This window comes from Molossus molossus, unplaced genomic scaffold (assembly GCF_014108415.1).
Source record: "Molossus molossus isolate mMolMol1 unplaced genomic scaffold, mMolMol1.p scaffold_m16_p_2, whole genome shotgun sequence".
Classification (NCBI taxonomy): Eukaryota; Metazoa; Chordata; class Mammalia; order Chiroptera; family Molossidae; genus Molossus; species Molossus molossus.
The window spans coordinates 106,652,480-106,676,168 of NW_023425355.1; the positions used below are offsets into that span (position 1 = coordinate 106,652,480).

The 23,689-nt window shown below is 40.8% G+C and overlaps 1 protein-coding gene across 2 annotated transcripts in view; it reads left to right on the plus strand.

Moving 5' to 3' along the window:
• Positions 1-23,689, plus strand: part of SLC9A7 (solute carrier family 9 member A7) — a 188,760-nt gene that overhangs the window by 149,471 nt on the left and 15,600 nt on the right. The window contains exons 13-14 of one of the 2 annotated variants that reach the window (XM_036270616.1): positions 5,556-5,615; positions 12,793-12,856. In XM_036270616.1, the coding sequence (XP_036126509.1) occupies positions 5,556-5,615; positions 12,793-12,856 (124 nt within the window). The remainder of the gene's footprint in view (positions 1-5,555; positions 5,616-12,792; positions 12,857-23,689) is intronic. The other variant, XM_036270617.1, reaches the window with a different exon arrangement.

Here is a 23,689-nt window from a genome sequence, read left to right on the forward strand (position 1 = left end):
AAAACAGTCCTACCTAGAGCTGAGAGCGTGGGAAGCTTTCACTGAGGCATACAAGCTGTACATATATCAATATAATGTAATAATTGTATTGCACTTAGAACATAGCAGCTAGCACATAGCAAGGGGTCAGAAATGACTATGTGCATGACTGTGTGTATGAGAGATTCAGTTTCCCTACCTCCTTGCCAGCATTTGGTGTTATCACAATTTTTTTCAATTCAGCTTTTCTAATAGGTGTGTAGGATACCTTCTTGTGGTCTTAATTTGTATTTTCCTTATGGATGATAATGTTGAACATCTCTTCGTGTGTTTATTTGCCATTCATACATCTTTTATGGTAAAATATCTGTTTAAGTCTTTTATCCATTTTCTAATTGGATTGTTTTTTGAGGGTTCTTTCTTTATTCTAGATACTAGTCTTTTGTCAGATGTATGGTTTGCAAATATTTTCTCCTAGTTTGCAGTTTGTCTTTTCATCCTTTTAAAAGTGTCTGTCATAGCCCTGGCCGGTTTGGCTCAGCGGTTAGAGTGTCGGCCTGCGGTCCAGAGAGACCCGGGTTCGGTTCCCGCTAAGGGCACGTACCTCGGTTGCAGTTTGTCCCCGGCCCTGGTCAGTTGTGCGGGTGGCAGCCACTTGATGTGTCCCTTTCACATCGATGTTTCTCTATCTCTCTCTCTCTCTGTTTCTCTCTCTCCCTCCCACTCTACCTGAACAAAAAATGGAAAAATGTCCTCGGGTGAGGGGAAAAAAAAAAAAAGTGTCTGTCATAGAACAGAAGTTAATTTTGATGAAGTCAGTTCATTATTTTTTTCTTTTATGGATTGTGCTTTTGATGCCATGTCTAAGGACTTTTCATCAAGCCCTAGGCGTCCAAGATTTCTTTCTGTGTTATCTTCTAAAAGTGTTTTAGTTGTACGCTTTACATTTACATCTATGATTCATTTTGACTTAATTTTTATATAAAAAGTGAGGTTTAGGTTGACGTTTTATTTTATTTGACCATGGCTATCCAGTTGTCAGCACATATTGTTAAAAACAAACAAACAAAACAAAAAACTGCCCTGGCCGGTTTGGCTCAGCAGTTAGAGCGTCGGCCTGTGGACCAGAGTGTCGTGGGTTTAGTTCCCAACAAGGGCACGTACCTCAGTTGCAGTTTGTCCCCGCCCCAGTTGGGGTCGTGTGGGTGCCAACCAGTTGATGTGTCTCTCTCACATCAATGTCTCTCTCTCTCTCACCCCCTCTCTCCCTCCCGCTCTATCTGAAAATAAATGCAAAAACAAAACAAAAACAAAAAACTATCCTTACTCCATTGAGTTACTATTGCTCCTTTGCCAAAAATCAGTTGGCGGTTATGCATGTGGTCTGTTTCTGTTTTGCTCCACTGATTCACGTGTCCATCCCTCCACCTGTACCACACTGTCCTGATAACTATAGTTATATAATAAGCCTTAGCATCAGGTAGAACAAGTCCTTCTACTTTATTCTATTTTAAAACTGCCATAGCTATTCTAGTTCCTTTCCATATATATTTGAGAATAAGCTTGCCTATATCTTTTTAAAAATCTTGCTGGGATTTCATAGGAATTGTGTTAAATCTGTATATATATCAATTTGGGAAGAATTGACATCTTGACTCTGTTGAGTCTTCAGATCTATGAACATGGCATTTTTCTGTATTTGTTTAGATCTTTTATTTCTTCAATCAGTATTTAATAGTTTTCAGTATATAATGCCTGTACATGTTTTGTTAGATTTACATGTAGGTATTTCTTCTTCTTTTTTTGAGCAATTGTAACGTTATTCTATCTTTAATTTCAGTTTCCTTGTGTTCATTACTAAGATATAGAAATACAGTTGGTTTTTGTATGTTGATCTGATATCCTGTGACCTTGCCAAACTCAGTTATTAGTTCTAGAAGGGTTTTATTTTGTTTTGATAGCATCTTTGAGATTTTTATGTCACTTGCAAATAGAGACAGTTTTATTTTCAACCAGTGTGCCTTTTATTTTCTTTTGCTGATTTATTGCTCTGGCTAGGACTTCTATGTTAAGTAATAGTGACGTGAGTGGACATCCTTGCCTTGTTCCTGATCTTAAGGGGAAAGCACTCTGTCTTTCACCAATAAGTATGATGTTATCTGTAGGGTTTTTGTAGATGTTTGTCATCAAGTTGAGGAAGTTTCTATCTCTTGCTAGTTTTCTGAAAAGATGTTTTAATCACAAACAGATGTTAAATTTTATCCAATGCTTTTTCTGTATAAATTGATATGATCATATTGTTTTTCTTATTTAGCCTATTAAGATGGTAGGTTACATTGATCAATTTTCAAATATCAAACCAGCCTCACTTCTGTAAAATAAACCCCACTTGGTTGTGGGGTATAAGTTTTATAAATATTGCTGGATTCTATTAGCTAATATTTTGTTAAGGATTTTTGTGTCTGTGTTCATGAGGGATATTGTATATATAACCAGTGATTGCGTAAGTGTAGAAACTGACATTTATAGAGATTACATCAAAAGAAATTCCCTCCAAAATAAGGTAATGAAACTGATTGGTATTTCTGACTTGTGGCTTTGTTGTGTTACTTAATGTCCACAAATCATTTATATAAACCAGATTCTTACTCTAAATTGATTCAGAAATCCCCTGAAATTCAGCATGGTGTTTTGACCTCTGTGACCTCAGTAAGATCAATACCTCCTTGTTTCTTACTTCTCCAGGCTGCTGACTGAGGCCTTGCTCAGAAGTCAGCAGCATAGGGTAGGACTCAGAGTTCCACCATAAATAATTAGAAGTTAGCTGTAATTTTTAGCCATGGTTAATTTCTACTCTGTGTATAAAATAAAAAGGAATATAACCACAAATCCAAAGCCAGATCACTGCTTTCCAGAAATCCAATTTATCTTTTTAAATTGGTATTTTGTAATTTATATTTTAAAACATGATGGCAAAATGCTCATAGTTTTCTGTTACTGCACAAACTACACAATATTTTTCTTAGTCTCTTGAGCAAGTGTTGCTATTCACAGAGGACAAAATTTTGGCAACTTAAAAAAATGATCACAGGATTATTTCAGCAGATAAGCCTTTTATATGTCCTGAGTGCATTTTGGCAGCATGGTGGCTGTCCTCTTGGAGCCCCCAGCTTAAGTGACCCACATATGAAGTGGTGGTTATGGTGGGGGCAGGGGTGAAATGGCACACACCCAGGCAGTCAAACTAACAGGTAACCTTCCTACTCCAGAGTGCAGTAATATAGTCACTCAAGGACAAGTTAGGACACTCTGTCTCCTATAATCTTGTTAGACTGAAAATTTATGATAAAGCGCTTTGTAAGATAACTTAAGGAATAAGGGTTGAGAGAAGCCCTGAGCTCTTTATGTAATGGCATTTGTAACTGGATATATATATATTTTTAATCCTCACCTGAAAACATTTTTCTGCATTTATTTTCAGATAGAGTGGGAGGGAGAGAGGGAGGAAGAGAGAGAGAAGAACATCGATGTGAGAGAGACACATCGACTGGCTGCCACCCACACAACCCCAACCAGGGCCAGGGACAAACTGCAACTGAGGTATGTGCCCTTAGTGGGAACGGAACCCAGGTCTCTCTGGTCTGTGGGCCGACGCTCTAACCGCTGAGCTTACTGGCCAGGGCGTAACTAGCTATTTTTTTAATCCTCACCGGAGGACACTTTTCCATTTTTTTTTCAGGTACAGTGGGAGGGAGAGAGAGGAACAGAGAAAGAGAGAGAAAGAGAAACATCGATGTGAAAGGAACACATCGAGTGGCTGCCACCCGCACGACCAACCAGGGCCGGGGACAAACTGCAATCGAAGTACGTGCCCTTAGCGGGAACCGAACCCGGGTCTCTCAGGACCACAGGCTGACGCCCTAACCGCTGAGCCAAACTGGCCAGGGCGTAACTAGCTATTTTTAAAGAGTTTCAAGATGACACACCTTGTAATCAAAGGCAGCATCCTGGAAGGTGAAAAGCTGGGGCTCTAGTATTTAATAGACTCACTTGCAATCTTGGTTCCACCATTTTGTGCCTTTGTGACCTTGGGCAACTTCTTTAACTCAGTTCCTTCACTGGTTGAATAGGGATAACAATAGTGTGAGGAGAAAATGTGATAATTAATAAATGTGATAAAGAATTTTCTCATTAAATGTACCATCTGGCATATGGTAAACATTTAGTATATTTTAGCTATTATATTATCATTAGTAATTGCAGTATCACTACACTAATGATTACTATTATTATTACTAGTGACTTACATTAATGGAATCTAGCTTGTTTTTCTGGAATTTGTTATAATTTTTTAATACTGTAGTGATTTATAGAGTCTGGATAAGTCACAGTCTGAATGTGTGACTAAAAGTGCCACTTTAAGAAACATAGCCTTCTCATTTGCATATTTCAGGGGATATTAGTAGCATGAGGATTTGGGCATGTTTAGCACAGTGTTTCTCAATCCCCCTCCCCAAGGATCCTTTAAAAATGTTTTCCTCAATTTTAATACCACAGTAAAATTTTAATACCACAGTTGTTTTTCTTTTTAAGAAATTTCAGTACCACAGACCTACTGTGTATCTATTTATGTACTATGATGCTTTAGAGGCTACAAACCACTGTAATATCTAAAAAAAATGTTTTGTCCTACAAGAACCAATTTTCACACCCATGGGGGCAATATTAACCCTCCCCCCATTGAGAATACATGATTTAATGCAGTGATTCTCAACTGAGGGCAATTTTGCCCCTCTGGGACATTTTGCAATGTCTTGAGACATTTTTGGTTGTACTGGGGTGGGTGTGTACTTACTGGTATCATGTGGGTAGAGGCCAGCACTCAAAATATCAATAGTGTCAAGTCTTCAAAACTCTGCTCTTCATATAATGGTGAAGTTCAAAAGCACTCTGAATAACCCAGCAATTATTAAGGAAGGTAAAAATGGACTGTGTCAACCCTAAGGTCATAAGGTAAAGAGAATAGCAGAAGTTCGGTTCTTGACCTTCAGGTTGAACACGTGGACATTATGATACCCTTGTCTAGAACAACAGGCCATCTTTGTCTTCTTAAGTATTGTTGCTGTTTTCAGTAATACAGTGCTTTTTGTTCTTTCTGTCAAATATGTGTAAACATTTCAAATATGTGTTTAGTAACAACTTTGTTTTCTATTTTTGTATGAATGGTGGCTTGATTTATGAAACAAATGAATTCCTGAAAATATTGTATAAATTCATTTCCTATGAGTTGCATTTATTCCTCTGATTTCATTTCATTATATTTTGAGAGACTTATCTTCATTCCTAATTGATCCTCATTTGACTTGGCTCCTAACATTATTGCTTTAAAAGTAAATTTAGCAGCCTCTCTGCCTCTCTAGATTTTAGAGAATAGGAATAGTTTAAGAGAGGGTATGGATTTATGTTTAAAGTGAGACAGTCTATTCTTTGATGGACGTTGTCCAGATCACGTGCCCAGAGCTCCTGGTTCCCCTATTGTCTCTGTCACACTTACGTTCCCTTCTTCTGCTGCCCAGAGTTGGCATCGAGGAACCCTTCGAAGAGGACCAGAATGAACACCGCTGGCAGTACTTCAGGTGATACAAGGGCATCCTCAGAAACAAATTAACTGGGCCTGTCTTTTCTCCTCTTTCTAACATGAGATGCTGTTTGTCCCTTTCTTTCTTCCTGTGTGTGCCAACCTCTCTGCCCCTTTTAGCAAGAGGTCAGGTCAAGTCTAATCATTTTTCCACTCTTTCTCTGGGCTGGTTGATGTATAGTGTTCCTGAGATTGTGCCTCCTTATCCTGCATTTTGAACAGTGCTGGTGAGTGTTTCCTTGTACAATTGAACTTAATGATAAGAGCCACAAATACTTTCCCCACAAAATTCTGCTTATTTGCTGATAAACAAGGCTTTTAAATCATAAAGAGAACTAGAATTTTATATTTCAGCCATGGCTGAGGTATGGCTCACACCATCTTGATTAAGTACCGTTTTAGTTTTTTAAGTATGTTTTTGTGTAGTGATACTTTATCATGGTAAATCAGAAGATACACAAAAATAGGTGTTTTTAACCCATAAGATAATTAAAGGCTCTTCTAAGGCAATTTGTTTCTCTGTGTGCATCCAAGTTTTTTACTTGATTATGCTTAAGGGTGGTGATGTCGGGCAATCAGAATAAAGACTTTAATGTTCTTTCCTTTCTGTGTCTTTAACCAGCATGCTTTCTTCCTGATCTGATTTTGGGTGCTGGTCGATAATTCAAATGCAAAATGGGCTTGAACTCTGTTCTTGGTATTGTGAAAGTATTTCACTCTTTGAGCACAGTGATGAAAGTAGCTATAGCTGTCATGGTGCATGGATCTTGAGATATCACAAGGCCCCAGATGTATACTGTAATGACACACATACAATTAATTGACACATTTAAGTTTCCTTGATTTGAACTTTTTTCTACTGTTTAAAACACACACACACACACACACACACACACACACACACACACACGTTATTTTTGGAGATCTGACTTTCTTTTTTTTTTTTTTTTAATCCTCATCCGAGGATATTTTTCCATTTTTTGTACAGACAGAGTGGGAGGGAGAGAGAGGAAGAGAGAGAGAGGGAAACATCGATGTGAAAGGGACACATCGAATGGCTGCCACCCGCACGACCAACCAGGGCCGGGGACAAACTGCAACCGAGGTACATGCCCTTAGCGGGAACCAAACCCGGGCCTCTCCGGACCGCAGGTGGACGCTCTAACCACTGAGCCAAACCGGCCAGGGCTGGAGATCTGACTTTCGATACTGAATAAGTTGCAGAGGAAACCATCTCTGAAATATTCCACCTTCAAGAAGGAAGGTCCTTCAGGCAAAGTGCAAATTATTACACTTGGGACATGAGAGAATTCAGATTCTGTTCTGTTATTCAAGGTTTTGTATGAAGGTGAATGTCTAATGTCCCTCAGATTATTTAGGATCTCAGCCATTCAAATAAAAAACACACAAAACCCTATTCATTAAAGTAGATAGTTCTGAACTTCTAAATTTTAGAAGTTCTAAAATTTCTGAAATTTTACAGCATTTTTTATGGCAGTTAATCAGAATGTACATATTATAGCAGAAGGGAAATTATTCATTTTTTGAATTTAATCATTCCAGAATGAACACATCCACTTAATAGCTTTATTTTCTCATTTGGTGTGGGATTTCCATATTTGTCTCATTCTGAATTAAAATAAGGATAATTCAGTTTATTCCAGAAGAAAAGACTGTTGTATGTGCTCTGATGAGCTCAACCCTGATGTATCAGGGGAATGTGAAAATATGATATAATAAAACAGCACACAAAGTTCCAGATTTTTAGTGTCATAGATTAAAAGCATTACAGTGGGTCAGAAGAGAAAATATGTATTGTGGACATTTGCCTGAAACTAGGAATTTCAGAAAGTCAGGGAACTCCCAAGTCCCCTGAAGCATTGTACTTAAAATACTGTACCTGGTCTTTCTTGCTCCCCAGAACACCACCAAGCACCCTGGCCCATTGCTTAACCTCCTGTCTCCAGAGACCAGGTTGGTTTTCAGCTCTGCCCCAAAGATGAGACGCCTTGTAGTCATTCAGAGTCATCCCTAGGGATTAGTCCAAGGGGCTCTCAGCCCTGCTAGAAAAGTAATTATTAAATTGTCCTAAAAAAAAACAGCCTTCAACAGGGAAATAAATCACAGAACACCATTTGAATCTCACGGCCCCTGGTCTGTTTTCTTGTTATTTCAAAAGCAGTAGCAATCTGGGAAGCAGGTCTTTGTTTCCTTCTTCAGAAATCTCCCATCAGCACTTACACCAGTAGCAGGGGCCTCCAAGGCACTTCAAGGGGCCCTCCCATGTTCTTCTGCCTGTGGGAGGGCCCAGGAGGTGCTTTTAGGCTCCATGTTGTCAGGAGTTTAGAGTGTATCTCAGACAGGCAGTTGATAGCAAGTGGCTACAGCAAGGGTCAGAACTTCCATGGCCTTGAGAGAGAAAAGGAAGGAAAGGGGGCACAGGGGAGGACTGTCCTTAGAACTGAGGATTTCCTGGGGATGGGTACAATGAGATCAGAAGATGGGTGGATTTGTTGGAATTTGATTAACTATGTTTTAATTAACTAGCATTTTTCTCCTTACCCTTCACTTTTAGGAGAATCTCAAAAAAATATTCCAGGATTTATCTGGAAGTGAAAACCATGTAATTGCTAGAATCTATATCTAACTATTTACCTATTACCTATATTTACCTGTTATAGCATCCATATCCATGAAAATTCACAATTCGTGGGTTTTAGATCCTGAAATAATACAAGATCCTATATCATCAATATTAGTAGATTGGGGAGACAAGAAAATATACTGATGTGTTTTTGAAACATTTTCACCAAGGATATAATTATATATTCTTCTTTCATTTTCACCAAGGATATAATTAAAAATTCTTCTTTTTAAATTATGACTAAAATTTAAATCTATTAAGATGATTGAAAAAATGGAACACTGAATACCCAAGTTCTAACATGGATATGTCAATTGTTAACATATTATCATATATATTTTTTAAATTCTTACCCGAGGATATTTTTCCATTTATCTTCAGATATAGTGTGAGGGAGGGAAGGAAGGAGGATGAAACAGAGGGAGAGGAAGGAATGGAGGAAGGAATGGGGGAGAGAGATAGAGTGGGAGGGAGAGAAAGAGAGAGAGAAAGAGCATGTGCAAGAGAGAGAGAAACATTGATGTGAGAGAGACACATTGATTGTTTGCCTCCCACACAACCCCAACCAGGGCCAGGGATCGAAGCACAACTGAGGTATGTGCCCTTGACCGGAATCAAACCCGCAATTCCTTGGTCTGCGGGCTGACACTCTAACCACTGAACAAAACCAGCCAGGGCACATTTTATCATATATTTTTTGCTCATTTTCACACTGTCTTGCTCTCTCTCAACCATTTCAGAATACTTCATAGTACATTGCAGATGTCATGACTTTCTACACCTTAAATACTTTTTAGCATGTATCTTGTAGGAATCCAGTATCATACTACACGATCATAGTACCTTTATTGCACCTGGGAAAAAGAAGTATGAATTTTACACACACACACACACACATACACACACACGATCCAGGATTCAAAGTTTACTTTGGTTGTCACATCTCTTTAATCTCTTTTAGTCTAGAATAATCCTTACCCCGCTCCCTGCCCTCCTTTTTGTCTCTTCCAATATTGAGGGTTTTTTTCTCTTAAGTTTCCAGGACAATTGTCTTGCAGAATGTCCCACAATTTGAATTTTTCTGATTTGTTTTTCTCATGTCTAGAGATAGATAATTACTTTTGCAAACAAAACAAAACACCCTGTAAAAGTGATATCAAACATTTCTTGTTGCATCTTATCATGTGATGCATATTGCCAGGCTGACCTTTATTAGTGATGCTAAATTTGATCACTTTAGAACCCAGGTGTCTCCACTGTAACATTACCATTTCCCTTTGTAACTAAAAAGTAATCTTAGAGTGATCCTGTGATATCATATGAATAGCCAGATTCCCAACAACCTTTATCCACTGGTAAATCATCCACTGATGACCCCTGCTTGAAACAGTTATTACACTAGGAGTGGAAAATGGTGATTTTTCTAATTCTGTCATTCCTTTCATGTTTATATGATGACATTTATCTGTAAAGAAGAGCTTTCAGGGTTTTTTTAAATTTATATACTAATGAAGTGAGGAATCTTTCCATTGTCTCAGTAATCAGTTCAAGGAAAGGTTTACTTCATATTTGTGGCACTTGGGGCTGTGTCTCTGCAGGATCTCAGCAGACATCTTGGGTATTATCATTGGGAAGGCAAAAGGTAGGAGACAGCTGCCACATTTTTAGTTGAGGAAAATGTGATGCTAGAGAGATGTGGCTGGAATTAGTACTTTATAGAACCTTCACTTTCCAGTTTGGTAGCCTCTAGCAACATGTGGCTATTTAAATTTAATTTTTAATTAATTAAAACTAAATAAAATTTAAAATGCAGTTTCTTTGTCATCTTAGCCACATATCTGATGCTCGATGGCCACGTGTGGCAAGTGGCTACCACATTGGACAGCATAGATCTAGAACACTGTCATCATTGCAGAAAATTCTGTTGGACAGTGTAGATCTAGAATCACTCTTAAGTTTCCCCAAACAAAATGTCAAACGTCCCAAGTTTGGGTTGAGATTAGGGTGACCTTAATTTCGTGACTTTATCAAACTATTCCATTGTTTCATGCTTTATTGTTTTGATTCTGGCCTGGCCACATGGGCCCATGGTGACTAGATGAGTTCCACTAACATTGCCAGGATTTGAGTGAAAGTAGTCTAAACCTAGTCTTTATAAGCAATTCTTGTTAAACAGAATTTATTTTAATTCTTGTTCAACAATCTTTTTTTCTCCTAGTAGAGATTAGTTAAAAGAATAGATGGGGCTAAATTTTATTTGGCTGCTTTTGTTGTATTTGACTTTATTTTCTTCATTACAATACAGACACACTTTAGCCTTTTCTCCTACCCATAGGCTTCCTATTTCACCTAGGCTTACGAAGTCCATTGGTTTTATGTCTACTAGCATGAAAGCCACGCACAAAGGCTAATACACCTGTTTCAAAATTCATGGTACAGAAAGGAGAGATTATTAGTGCCAGATCTGAACTGCCATACTTTTGGACATACTGTACTTCATGCCCTTTGGATGACATAATATTGTTGCTGCTGCCCTACAATAGCTGCTCTGTGGTTAGGCTGAGGGCTGTCTGGTCACCTGGTGTTCCAGTGTGCTGTCTGGGAGACACTGGTGTAACTGGCACTCTACCTCTCTAAGTCTGCACCCGGAGCCCATCTGAGTCAATTAGTCTGTCATGAAGTTACTTTATACTGCTATAGAATCCACAGAACAAGGCCTAATACTGGATTCCTAGATGTTAATTTTACAAATGCTGACAAAACCGTCATATAGAGGAGTTTTTTTCTGTGTAGTATACATTAAGAAACTCAGAACAGGTGAGGGTTCAGGATCAACAGCTAGAAAATCAATTTGTGACCTCTCCTTTGGTACGTTAGACACTCTGGGTGAACTGATGCTCTGTCCTGGGACCTGTAAATTAGGTGGATTTCATGTTAAAAAAAATCTCTGTGAAGTTTGTTGCTTAAAAATCCCTGGATAATGTCCAGTTGTGAGGACAAGTATTTAGCCCTCACAAACTCCTGCCTAGAAGCAGCTTATAGACAGACAGTAAAGTCCATTTACTACAAAGTTTCCATCAAATGTCAGGCCCATTGGGAGGAATTCTGGCACTAGGTACACTATGGGTTTTAACTAAGTGCTCAGAACAGTGCCTGGCATAGCAAGCACTTAATAAATATTTGCTGGATACATGAATTCATCTTGTGGGTTTAAGCTTTGCCTTCAGCAAAATATTGGGTAACTGTTCCCTTTCCTTCTGTATCCCCCACATGTCCAGGGGCATGCACCTTGGGTTAGTGCTTGACAAGCCTGGAATAAGAAAGTAAAGGTTGGTTTTGAAGGTAGGGAGCATCTGTTGTTTTCTATTCCCCTTTTACATTAGTATCTTTTCTGAAGAAATATCCTGGACAGCACAGGTTGGGAAGAGGGAAGGAGAGGAGGAAAAGCAAGGCATGCACACACAAGGCTTTGTGCGTTTGCTAGCCTGCTCATTGGGGTCAGCATCCTGGTACTGGACTGCAGATAACACCTCTGGTCACGTCCATTCAGCACCTCTCTTCAAGCTCAAATTAGACCTGCTGAAAGTTGTGTTCTGTTTACCTTTTCTAATACAATATGTTCTTTGTGATACTAGAGGGAGTGAGGGAAGATAGAGAACTTTCCTGGCATCTTTGTTTTCTCCATCATTGCTCCATGTTATCCATGTCATCTTTGTCAGAATCAGGAAGGCACAGGGATAAAGCATTAACAGATGTATAGGACAACAATTGGCATGTTACTAAGCCAAGAAAGTGCTTTATGGAATTTGTTATAAGTGGATTTTGCCACTTTGCTTTTGCTTTCTGTCTTCAGTTGTTGATCTCAGATGTGTGAATTCTGAGGTCATCTCTGCCACTGGAGGATGTGGTGGCAACAGGATAAAAAGTTAGAGATATGCATACTGAAGTATTTAGAGGAAGTGTACTAATGCCTGCAACTTTATTTGAATTCATCCGAAAAATAAGATGGGTGATAGAAAGATGGATACAGATATAATAAAGAAAGTACAGCAAAATGTTAATGGTAGAATCTAGGTGGTGGGTATATGGGTGTTCACTATAAATTCTTTCAACACTTCCTTGGATATATGAAAAGTTTCATAACAAAAGGTTAGGGAAATAAAACGGGGGAGGGCAGAAGTGAGAAGCAGTGGAGAGGAAAAGGCCTGGTGCAGTGGGACCCACATTTTTATAACGGACAGTCTGGTACAGGAAGGCAGATCGACAGTTGCCAGTTGGTGCTGTTCCTCAGAGGCCTTGCTCAGGGTTTAAACACATAGGATTTACTGCCCCTCCTACCTCCTGGGATCTGATGTAGTATGTAACCTCTTTCTCTTGACTTTTGCATGACAGTCTTTCTCTTCTTTTAGCTAATCATTCCTTCTGCTTCGGGAAGCTGGTCAGCTTCTTGCCAACTTTCAGCCAGAATGGCTGCCATGGTCCAAGCTAATACTCTGTTTTTCTCCTTGTCTTTCTCTCTGGCAACTTATAGAGTTGGTGTTGACCCAGATCAAGACCCACCACCCAACAATGACAGCTTTCAAGTCTTACAGGGGGTAAGTCACAAGACACGCTTCTTCCCAGGGAAGACATTATTAAAAATAGTTAAAATTTATTTAGCATTTACTACACGCTAAGTACTTTATGTGAATTCCTTCATGATCTTGACAAGAACCTCATGAGGTAGGTACTGTTATCCCATTTTACAGATTAGAAATTGAAGTTTGAGAGTTTCAGATAGTTATATAAGGCCAGATAATTAGAAAGTGATGGAGCCAGGATTTGACCCCAGAGACAGTGTTCATACACAGCATATTAAGGGGATGGGCTGGCCAGAAAGAGTGTTTAAGTCCCTGACTCTCTACCTTCCATGAATGGATGGGTAAATTGGTGATTGGTTCCCTGTAACTGGTTCTGAGTCTCTCAGTGGTGTCCAGGTAGACGAAGGAAAGGGATGTGATTGGAGGCTCTCCTGTTCTTCTAGGGCCTGGGACTGTCTAAGCTCTGTGAGTTTCCCTCTAGCCCAGCAATGGCAGAGCAGCAGCCCTCACCCCTGTATGGGCTGAAGGTCACAGCAAGGCTAACAGTTAAGGCTTGGGCAGGGCAATGGCAGCAGTGAAAGCCTAGAGCAGAGAGGGAGGGAGGGAGGGAGAGAGAGAGAGTTGTGGGGAGGGCTATAGAGGCAGTGAGTGGAAGAGCTCTATGGCAGCATTTTGTGTGAGCGCAGGGAAGAGTGCCTGCAGCAGCAGAAAATCCTGATGACCCTTGGTATGGCCATGTGAACTGGTTACTATTGCTGCATAATAAACTGCCCAAAGCATAGGAGAGTGAACAATTTCTTCTACTTATGGATTGTCTAGGTCAGGGATTTGGAAAGGGCCTATTAGGGATGGCTTACCTTTGCTCCATGAAGAAGGCTGGGGGTAATGCAAGGCTGGGGCTGGAATCATTACAAGGCTGATTTGCTCCTACATCTGGCTCCTGGGTTGGAGGACTCATACAAGGACAGACAACTAGAATGCTGAATTGTGGCTTCTCCATGTGACCCCAGGGCCCTGAACTCCTTATATGATGGCTTATGGTTCCAAAAGGCAGTACCCCAGCAAACAAGGTAGAAGCCACATGGCCTTTTCTCCTGGCTTTGGAAGTTTCACAGCATCACTTCTGTGACTTTATATTGGTTATAGCCAGTTGCTAGGGCCAGCTCAGATTCAAGGGGAGGGGATAGAGACCATAACTTCTGGATGGGGAGAGTATCAGCAAAGTGGTAGATATGTTTTAATACTGCCATATCATCTCTGTTGTGGGACTGGCAGGATGCTTTTGTCTCCAAGTTTTGCTTCTTTCTCAAGCTGGCATTTCCTGGGCAGGCCAAGTGGAGGAAAGGAGACTTATGATAAGAGCATAAATTTGTTTCCAAAATGATATTATTTTCCCTTGACAGTCAAGAACAATTTTGATCAGCATTGAATACCTAGCACTGAGCATAGTGCCTGGCACCTGGGGAGCTCGAGAGGTATTTGAGGGGCAGGTGCTGGCATGAAGCACCAGTGCAGTAGGAAGCTTTACGACCACATGCATGTGTTGTCTGTGAAACCATGTCAAGTGTTTTTTTTTTCCCAGCCAGCTTTTAATTAAACTCATCATTGTACTTCATCCTAAATCCAGTCTACATATTTCAGATTCCATGGGATCTTCTAAATGACTCCATCTACCAAATCACATGTAACAAGTGTTGCAAAATGTGGTGCTGTGTGGGGGTCCGGGGGTGCTTTTCTGATTTCTTTCTCTCTGAGGGTGGTCACAGCCTGATAAGGCATTCTTGGTGTTGATGCCCCTTTAGGGACACAAAGCCATGCCCTCAGAAAGTTCTGGGCATTTTGGGAAGAGCTTTCAATGAGCTACATTGGATATTTGGTACCCACTTCAGTAGCGCTCCAGAAGACCTTTGTGATTATATTAGAATTGGCCATTGTGCCAGTTGGGAACATGTGGTTTCAATGAGAAGTTCTTTTTGAAGAGTTGCTGTTTGACTCTAGCTTTAATTAAGGACTTTAGTAAACGGGGTTCAAGAACTGTGCACTTGGAATTAATTTAGAGTATAACAGTTTGGGAGATTTTGAAATTCACCCCAAGATAACCTGGGTGAAAAGTGTGATGGATGTCTTTATTTCATTGAAAGGAAAATAATGGCCCTAGTAGGATATGACTGCCCTATTCCAAAGTATTCTTCACAGACCTACGGCCAGTCTAGATTTAATTTTATAAGAAAAACAGGCCAATTCCAGCTGGGTAGCCAGGGTTTAGAGAGATCTCATTTAGACAGTTCAGCCCTCTCACTCCTTTTGTTGTTTACCATTACTCTTGCCTTTGGACCCAAGCATCTGTAAAAGGAAATATGGGAAAGCATTTGGTTGGTTTCATGCAGCTGAACTTATTATACATCTCATAGGAACTGCACATTGAGACAGTGGGCTTGTAACCGGACTTAGTAACAAACTTGCTGTCACTTTTCCATGGAAACATTTGAGAAAGCTGTAGGTCCTAAGTGCTAAGGGTTCTTGCAGTGCATTTAGTCCATGCAGTGACAGCTAAGAGTGTTCCCTGCCCCAGATGGGTAAACCTTCCTGGATAGGTAATCTCAGTGACTCAGTGTTCCTGACAGCTTCCTGGAGGGCCCTTTGGACCAATTGTAAAAGGGCACAGCCACTTCCACTGCACTCCCAGTGGTATCCAGTTGGCCAGCCTTACCGAGGACCTGTATCACAGCTTCCCCTTAACTTCCCTACTTCCAAGTCTCATACATAGTCATGCAGAGGTCACCCAAAATCAGTTCTTTTTGTATTTCTTTCTTTTTTTTTTTTTATATATATATATCCTCACCCGAGGACATTTTTTTTTTTTTGATATTTTGTTCAGATAGAGTGGGAGGGAGAGAGAAAGAGAGAGAAACATCGACGTGAAAGGGACACATCGAGTGGTTGCCACCCGCACAACCGAACCAGGGCCGGGGACAAACTGCAACCGAGGTACATGCCCTTAGCGGGAACCGAACCCGGCCTCTCGGGACCGCAGGCCGACGCTCTAACCACTGAGCCAAACCGGCCAGGGCAGTTCTTTTTGTATTTCAAGATTTCTGTCAGACTGGACAAAAAAAAGACGAACTTCAAGTTTGGTTCCCCAGGATACCTTCTTAAATGTGACTCATGCCCTTGTGTAGAAAGGGCCTTATTTGTCTAAATCCTCCTGGCATGACCTTGATACAGTGAGCCACTAATAGCAGCGCTGGGAGTACTCACTGGTCATGAGAAACAGTAAAACTGAGAAATAAATGGGCTTCTCATTTTTGGGTGAAACCCTGGGTTCTTGCAGTTTCCCCTGAAATGAATCCAGATCACATACTCACGTTGTCATGAAACTGAAATCAGAGTTGGCAAAAGTCCAGATGTTTGTTCTCCGTTAGAAAAGAAAGGGCAGTTCTCTTTACCTCATTTTCTAAATGATCTTTCTAAAAACAAACAGAAAAGTGATATTTGATGGGAAAGCATTTTTTTTTAATATAGAACACAATTTTTCTCACTGGTTCTAGAAGCCCAAGGTTATAAACAGAGTCATGGCTATAGGGCTACAGAATATTAGCTCATGTGGGCGAAGGAAAGGAGCTGTTAGCTAGAACTTTCTTGGCTTTATGTGAGGGAAGCATAAGAATATTGTGGACAGACTTCAGCTTCATGTCCCTGGCAAGTTTGACTCATTAAAGCAAAACAAAACAAAAAAAACTCAGTCGCTTTGTTTCCCAGAGGTCTTGGTGACTTTGCAACCAAAACAAAAACAAGCACAGCTGGAGGCAAACTGCCCAGGCTTGGGGGTGGCCTCACACCCCATTCAAGCAGGGACTTTTCATGCCAGACCCAGCTGAGATTTATGTTGGCCAGACAGGCAGACACATCATTCACTTCCTTCCCTAAGTTTACAGAAGAGCACTCATTGATGAGGCTTAACTAGGAGATTGAATCTGAAATTATCCTGGCTTTATCATCTCAGCAGGACAAGGTCAGAAGCTGGATATTAGTGGAATGTGAAGGAAAGAAAACCTCTGTGTTATCAGCTCTCTCTCTCTCTCTCTCTCTCTCCCCCTCTCTGTGCGCGTGCATGTGTACGTGTGCATACACACAACTGTGAAAACTGCAGAAAACTAGCTGTTCATAGTTGCATTGGCATATAACTTTCTAAGCAAGATGGATTTGTTTGTCTCAGGGTTCTCCTCCAGTTTTTCTCCAAGCTGAAGTCTGATACCCAGTCACTTAAATCTTCAAACAGTTGCTGAAATACCTTTCCTCAAATGCTTACTTTCTGACCCCTTCCCACAACACTTTTCTTTTTGTTCTTCTAATTGCCTCCCTTGGGCCCCTGGTTTTCCTTTCTGCTGCTCTTTTTCTCTCTTAAAATTCAAAATTAATACTAGGTTATTCATTCATTTGACAAATATTTATTGAGCATCTGTTATATTCCAGACATTCATTCAGGCTCTCAGAATACATTTGCAAATAGGACAGGTGGATCTTTGTCCTTAAGGATTTGATGACAATGTGATGAAGGGTAAGGGTGGAGAGTGGCAGAGGTGAACTTCTGGAAAGCCTCATTGTTTTTCCTCTAGGGACTCTAGACTACCTTCCACTGCCCCAGTTGTTCCTGTGGACCAGCAGCCTGGGCATGACTAGGGCTTGATAGAAGTGCAGACTTTCAGGCCCCACTCCAACCCACTTAATCAGAATCTTCATTTTCACAGGGCTCCCAGGAAGGTTATGTGCACTTTACAATTTGAGAAGCCCTGGAATAGGCACTGTGGACCTCAATTCCCTGTTTTTATACCCTTTTATTACTCCCTTTTGAGAAATCTTGGCCCCATCATCCCAGGGACATGAAAAAGACCCAAATCTGGTTGCACCATTTATTTACTCTTTTGCTCTGAAATAGTTTTGTATTCCTGCTGTCATAAATTATCATAAATTTAGCAGCTTAAAACAATACAGTCTTACAGTCCAGTAGGTCAGATGTCTGGTGGGCTCCACTGGTTTCTTTGTTGCAGGTCTCTCAAAGCTGAAATCAAATTATCCGGAAAGTTGGGCTTTGGAGGAGAAGCCACTTCCAGGCTCATTCAGGTTGTTGGTAGAATTCAGTTTCATGCCATTGTAGGACTGAGAGCCCATTTCTTCACTCACTATTGGCCTGGGGATCAAGCTCAGCTCCTAGAAGCACTCACATTTCCTGGCTCGTGGTCCCCTCCATCTTTAAAGCCAGCAACAGTGTGGAGAGTCCCTATCATGCTCTGAATCTCTCCTGCCTCTTCCACTGCATCTTTCTGACTCTTAAAGGGCCCATGTGATTTCATTGTACCCACTTGGAAAACCTTCAGTCCATCTGCAAAGCCCGTTTTGCCGTGTAACATAACATACTTACAGGCTCCAGTGATTAGGATGTAGAAATCTTTGCAGGGGCCAGTATTCTGCTCAATCTCTGAAAAAAAGCATAAGCTGTTCTCATTACTGTAATGACCTTAACTTAAAAAGATCTGTTAACAATAAGAATGGAATGAAATACAATTCTACCCTGAAATCATTACTTACTAGATCTAGAAAAGTTATTTTGAAGATAGCACTTTTTGCTGCCCCTCAGTTCTTTAATCTGCTTTCTTTTTCTTCATCACAGTTGTCACCATATATATTTCTGTCTGTCTCCCCCTCTGGAAATGTGCTCAAGGGCACCCAGAATGGGGCCTGGCCGGCACACAGTCGGTGCTTAATGAATGCAGAAGAAATTGATACTCATTGTTATATACTCAAAAATGGTGATAAGCAGAGAAGGTGGTTATTTTCTTGAAGGGGCTTTTCCATTGATAATGTCAGTCAAAAAGTTAAAAAATTCCTCATGTAACTCATAAGAACCGAGATTAGAATGGTGGTTAGCAGGGGCTGGGGGAATTGGGGAGATGTTTAAGGGTACAAACTTGTAACTAAAAGATGAATAACATCTGGAGATGTAATGCACAACATAGTGAATATCAACGGTGCTGTACTATAGACTATAAAGCTGCTAAGAGACTAGATCATAATTGTTCTCACCACAAAAATAAATGATAATTATTGAGTTGATAGAGGTGTTAGCTAACACTGCAGTGATTATTATACTCTAATATATAAATGTATGAAATCAACACATTGTATACCTTAAACTTACCTGATGTTATATATCAATTATAATGACATAGTCATGAATAGAGCTAGGATCTGGAACTAGGTATTCTCTTGAGAAAGCCTGTGATGTTCACACCTACACCTCTTGGAGTACTCTGTTGCCTTTGAAAGATTTCTTGGAGAAGATGACCTTGTGTATACAGACTTGAAAGATGAATAGGAAACAGCCAGGTAGGTGTTGTGGGCAGGAGAAGTTGAGAGTATGACAGGGTGTTACAGGTTCTAGAAACAGCCTGAGCTAAAGATATGAGGGTATGAGCCCTCCTGGTGGGAATGCAGTGCTTGAGGAGGGATGTAGTAACAGAGCAAGTTCTCACTTTTTCTGTGGATAGCACTTGAATGGAAACCCAAGAGTCTGCAAGTGGAGCCAGGAAGGAGGCCCTGCCCAATGTGGGATCAGCCTGCACCCACACTGATCCCTGCCCAGCCCTGTGCTGTTCAGATCCCACAGGAAGGACTCCATGGCTTGTCTGTGATAAATAGCAGCCCAAATCAAGCTGTGAAGCAGTTTGTTGTCTTCCTTACAAAATTAGTCCTGTTCCATAGACCCTCCCTGATTTCCCCAAAGCCATTCTATGTGGATTTATCTAAGCTCTTCCTGTACCTAATCATGCTTTTGGCACCATCTCTTGGAATAAGAAGTTGTTTAAAACCCCTGTTACACACCTGGCTGGTTTGGCTCAGTGGTAGAGCGTTGGTCTATGGACCAATGAGTCGTGGGTTTGATTCTGGCCAAGGCCATGCACCTTGGTTGTGATTCGGCCCTAGTTGGGGTTGTGCAGGAGGCAATCAGTTGATGCCTCTCACATCGATGTTTTTCTCTCCCTCTCTCCCCATCCCCCTCCTGCCCATTCTATCTGAATATAAATGGAAAAATGTCCTTGGGTGAGGATTAAAAAAAACAAAACAAAAAACCCTGTTACAATTTTGCCCTTTTAAATTTGTCCTGAATTTACCCCATGTAACCCTTCAAAGCTATCTATTAGTTTCTTACATTTCTGAGGTCTCTTGACCTTATTTGTTGTCGGCAGGCATACAGTCATCCCTTGCCACTTTGTGCTTCGACTTTCGCTGCTTCACTCTATCATGTTTTTTTTCAAATATATTCATTAAAAAGTTGATTGAGACAGTGAAAATTATACAGCGTGTGCTCGGTTGTCTGAGTCAATTATATACCCCTGTATTACAATTAAAATTAAAATTACTGTACGTATGGACTGTAGGCCTATGTATTTGAGCACCCCCACAAATCCTTCAACACCAGGTGCAACCCCTCGATCACTCCTTGTGTGTGGGCAATAACTTTTTTCCAGAAAATTAGGTGTGGTGAAACCAAGCCAATCAGAGCATACTGTTCACTGATTGGCTATCCTATCCTCTTCCTATCCTGGCCACTGATTGGCTCAGTCTCATGCAAGTTCGTTTCTCTCATACATGCTTCTACATCACTATGCATTGGAAGCATCTTTGCTCTTGTAAGTGTTTGTGATTTCTGAGAACTTTTATCTAACCCCCATGATGTCTCCTAACCGTACTGCTTCTAAGCCTTCTGACAATGAAACTAAGTGCTGGAGGAAGATGCTCACCATCCAGGAGAAGGTGAAACTCTTGGATATGGTCAAAGATGGCATGAAAATCATGGAGGTTGCCCGCCATTATGACTTAAATGAGTCTTTCAACAAGTGAGGCAAAGCGCATTGTGACAAGTCATACTAAGTTCATAGTGAAAACGGAGTCTGCCCTAGCTGTTTGGATCAGTGACAGCCATAAGAAAAACATTCCGTTGGATTTGCTGCTCATCCAGGAAAAGGCAGGCAGCTCTATCAGTGCTTTACGGTGGATGAACCTCAACCAGGACCCTCTTCTGCAACATTCATGGATCTCATGGTGAGCAAGGGTTGGTTTGAGAAGTTCCAGAAGAGGTATCATCTGAAGAGTGTCATTCTCCACAGAGAAGCTGCCTCTGCTGACCAGCCTGCAGCACAGGACTACGTGAACAACACGTTCCAGAAGATCCTTGAGGAGGGCGAGTATCATCCAGAACAGGTGTTCAATATGCGTGAAATAGGACTGTTCTGGAAAAGAATGCCTTCCCGGTCATTCATTTTCAAGGATGAAGCCAAGGTTCATGGCTTCAAGGCATATAAGAATCATGTGACTTTTGTTGTGTGTGGAAATGCTGAGGGATTTTTGCTCAAGCCTGCCCTTATCTACAAGGCCAAGAACCCTAGGGCTCCGAAGAATAAAAACAAGAACCTGCTGCCAGTGCATTGGATACACAATGACAAAGGCTGGGTCACGAAGCAGCTGTCATCGGACTGGTTCCACGAGTGCTTCATCCCCCAAGTCAAGCTGTATCTCACGGAGAAGGGACTTGAGTTTAATGTCCTTGTCCTCATAGACAGTGCTGGAGGTCATGTGCAAGACCTATCCAGTGACAGTGTGCGGATCAAGTTCCTTCCTCCCAACACCACTTCGCTGATCCAGCCCATGGATCAAAGCGTTATTTGCGTGTTCAAGCCCCTCTACACACGAAACACCCTGCAGCACCTCGTCAAAGGCATGGACCTTGAGGAGAACTTCTTGCTGAAGGAGTACTGGCAGCAGTATACCATCGTGACCTGTCTGGAGAACATCCAGGCCACGTTGAATGACCTAAAGATGGAGACCATGAGGGCCAGCTGGAAGAAGGTGTGGCCTGAAATTGTCCATGACTACAGAGGATTCACCCCAGAGGATATAAGCAACTCAGCAGTGGATAAGGCAGTTAGGCTAGCCTGGATTCTGGGAGGGGAAGGTTCCATGGATATGACCCATGATGACATGGATGAGCTGCTGGAGACACATATCCCTTAACTGACGAGGATATGGTGGAGATGACTAAGCCTGCCAGTGAGGAGGAGGAAGAGCAGCCAGAGGTTCCTAGGGGTCAGGAGGAGGAAGTTGTCCTTGCACTTGAGCATCTGTCACAAGTTGTGAGAACTATTAAGGTACTACTGGACATGATTGGCAAATGGAACCCACAAATGATGTATGCATTGCGGTTCTGGAATGCACTTGATGGAGTGATAGAACCCTACAAAAGCCTCCTCACGCATATGAAAAGACAGCGCCAGCAAATGCCTATCACGATGTTCCTCAGCCAAGCACCCAGACACCCACTGCCTACTCCTAGTGTTCCTTCAGCAGAAGATGACGATGCACCTGCTGAAGATATACTGAACCACCTGAAGACTCTCCTACTGAGGTCCTGCCTTCAGAGGAGCAGTAACCTTGCTCTTCTTTGTTGTGCAGTACATCTCTTCATCTTCATTGCTTCATCATTGAACAAGTTGCACTATTTTCATAGGTTAGTGGTTGTGTGTAAGAACTGTGTGTGTGTGTAATTAAATGTACAATAATAATATATTTGTAATGTCTAATATGTCTTATTTTCTCTAATATATTGGGTAATACGAGTGTAATGGTGACTAAAGGGTGTTATTTCATGTCTAGAGGGCTCTCATAATGTTAAAGAACATATTTAGAAGGTCGCAAACAGGTTTTTCTATGCTCTAAGTGTGAAAATATTCGATTTATAAATAAAATATCCTACTTCGCAGAAATTCATTTATTGCGGTAGAGTCTGGAACTGATTAACCGCGATAAACGAGGGCCGACTATAACTCTTTGTAGCCTGAGAAGATCTTTTGTTAGTTGGGTTTCAAAAAGAAGTGTTTCCCTTGCTTTACTCATTTTAATAGTCCCTCTTGGGACTTACATAAGTTTCCTGTATCTTTGTTGATATGAGATAGCAAGAACTTAAGTGTTCCAGGTGATGACAGTGCATTGTGGTTTTGCAAAAGTGAGGATGACAGAGTACAGGTTTGTCATTTTTATTGTTTTAGAGGAGGAGTAGATGAAACTGGCTTTGTCTTGTGCCTGATGGTTTAGAGTATCCTTCCTGATGATTTTATCATCTTGTTTATTTCTCTTTGGTAAGATTCTACAGGCACTTATAACTGAAAGCGTAAAACCTATCACTTCATAAGGAACCATTTAATTTTTCCATAAATATATTTGATTTCCAGAACGTTTATCCACCACTTACCCACAAATTTGTGTGGCATTTTGAACTTTCCCTAGAGTTGTCATTGTGCTAGCAATTAATTACCTGAATGAATGATTATTATTGCAAGTGGAGATATTTCTGTGCCCTCTTTTTTCCACACAAGTTATAAAAATCTAAAATAAGCTTAGTCTCTGAAATCTCTGGTGTTTATTTCCTCATCCACAAAAAGGCCCATTTAACTAAGCCATTTCCATACAGGGTGGGGCAAAGTAGGTTTACAGTTGTGAGCAAACGAAACACAGAGTTTATTCTTATATTACTATTTATTAATTATTGTATTATTTCCCATACAAACAACTGTAAACCTAAATTTGCCCCACCCCTTATTTGTCATTAAACATTCTTCAAATAATACAGGGACTTCATTTTTTAAAATAATCGTTGCCATTGGAAATTTTAGGAATTTAAATAGTGCATGCTAATGTCCCTCCCTCTACTTGCCTATATGCTTAGCTTCTCAGAGGTCTCTAACTAGTCCTAGAATCTTTATTTCTATTATAGGTGGGATTTACACCCACTGTGAT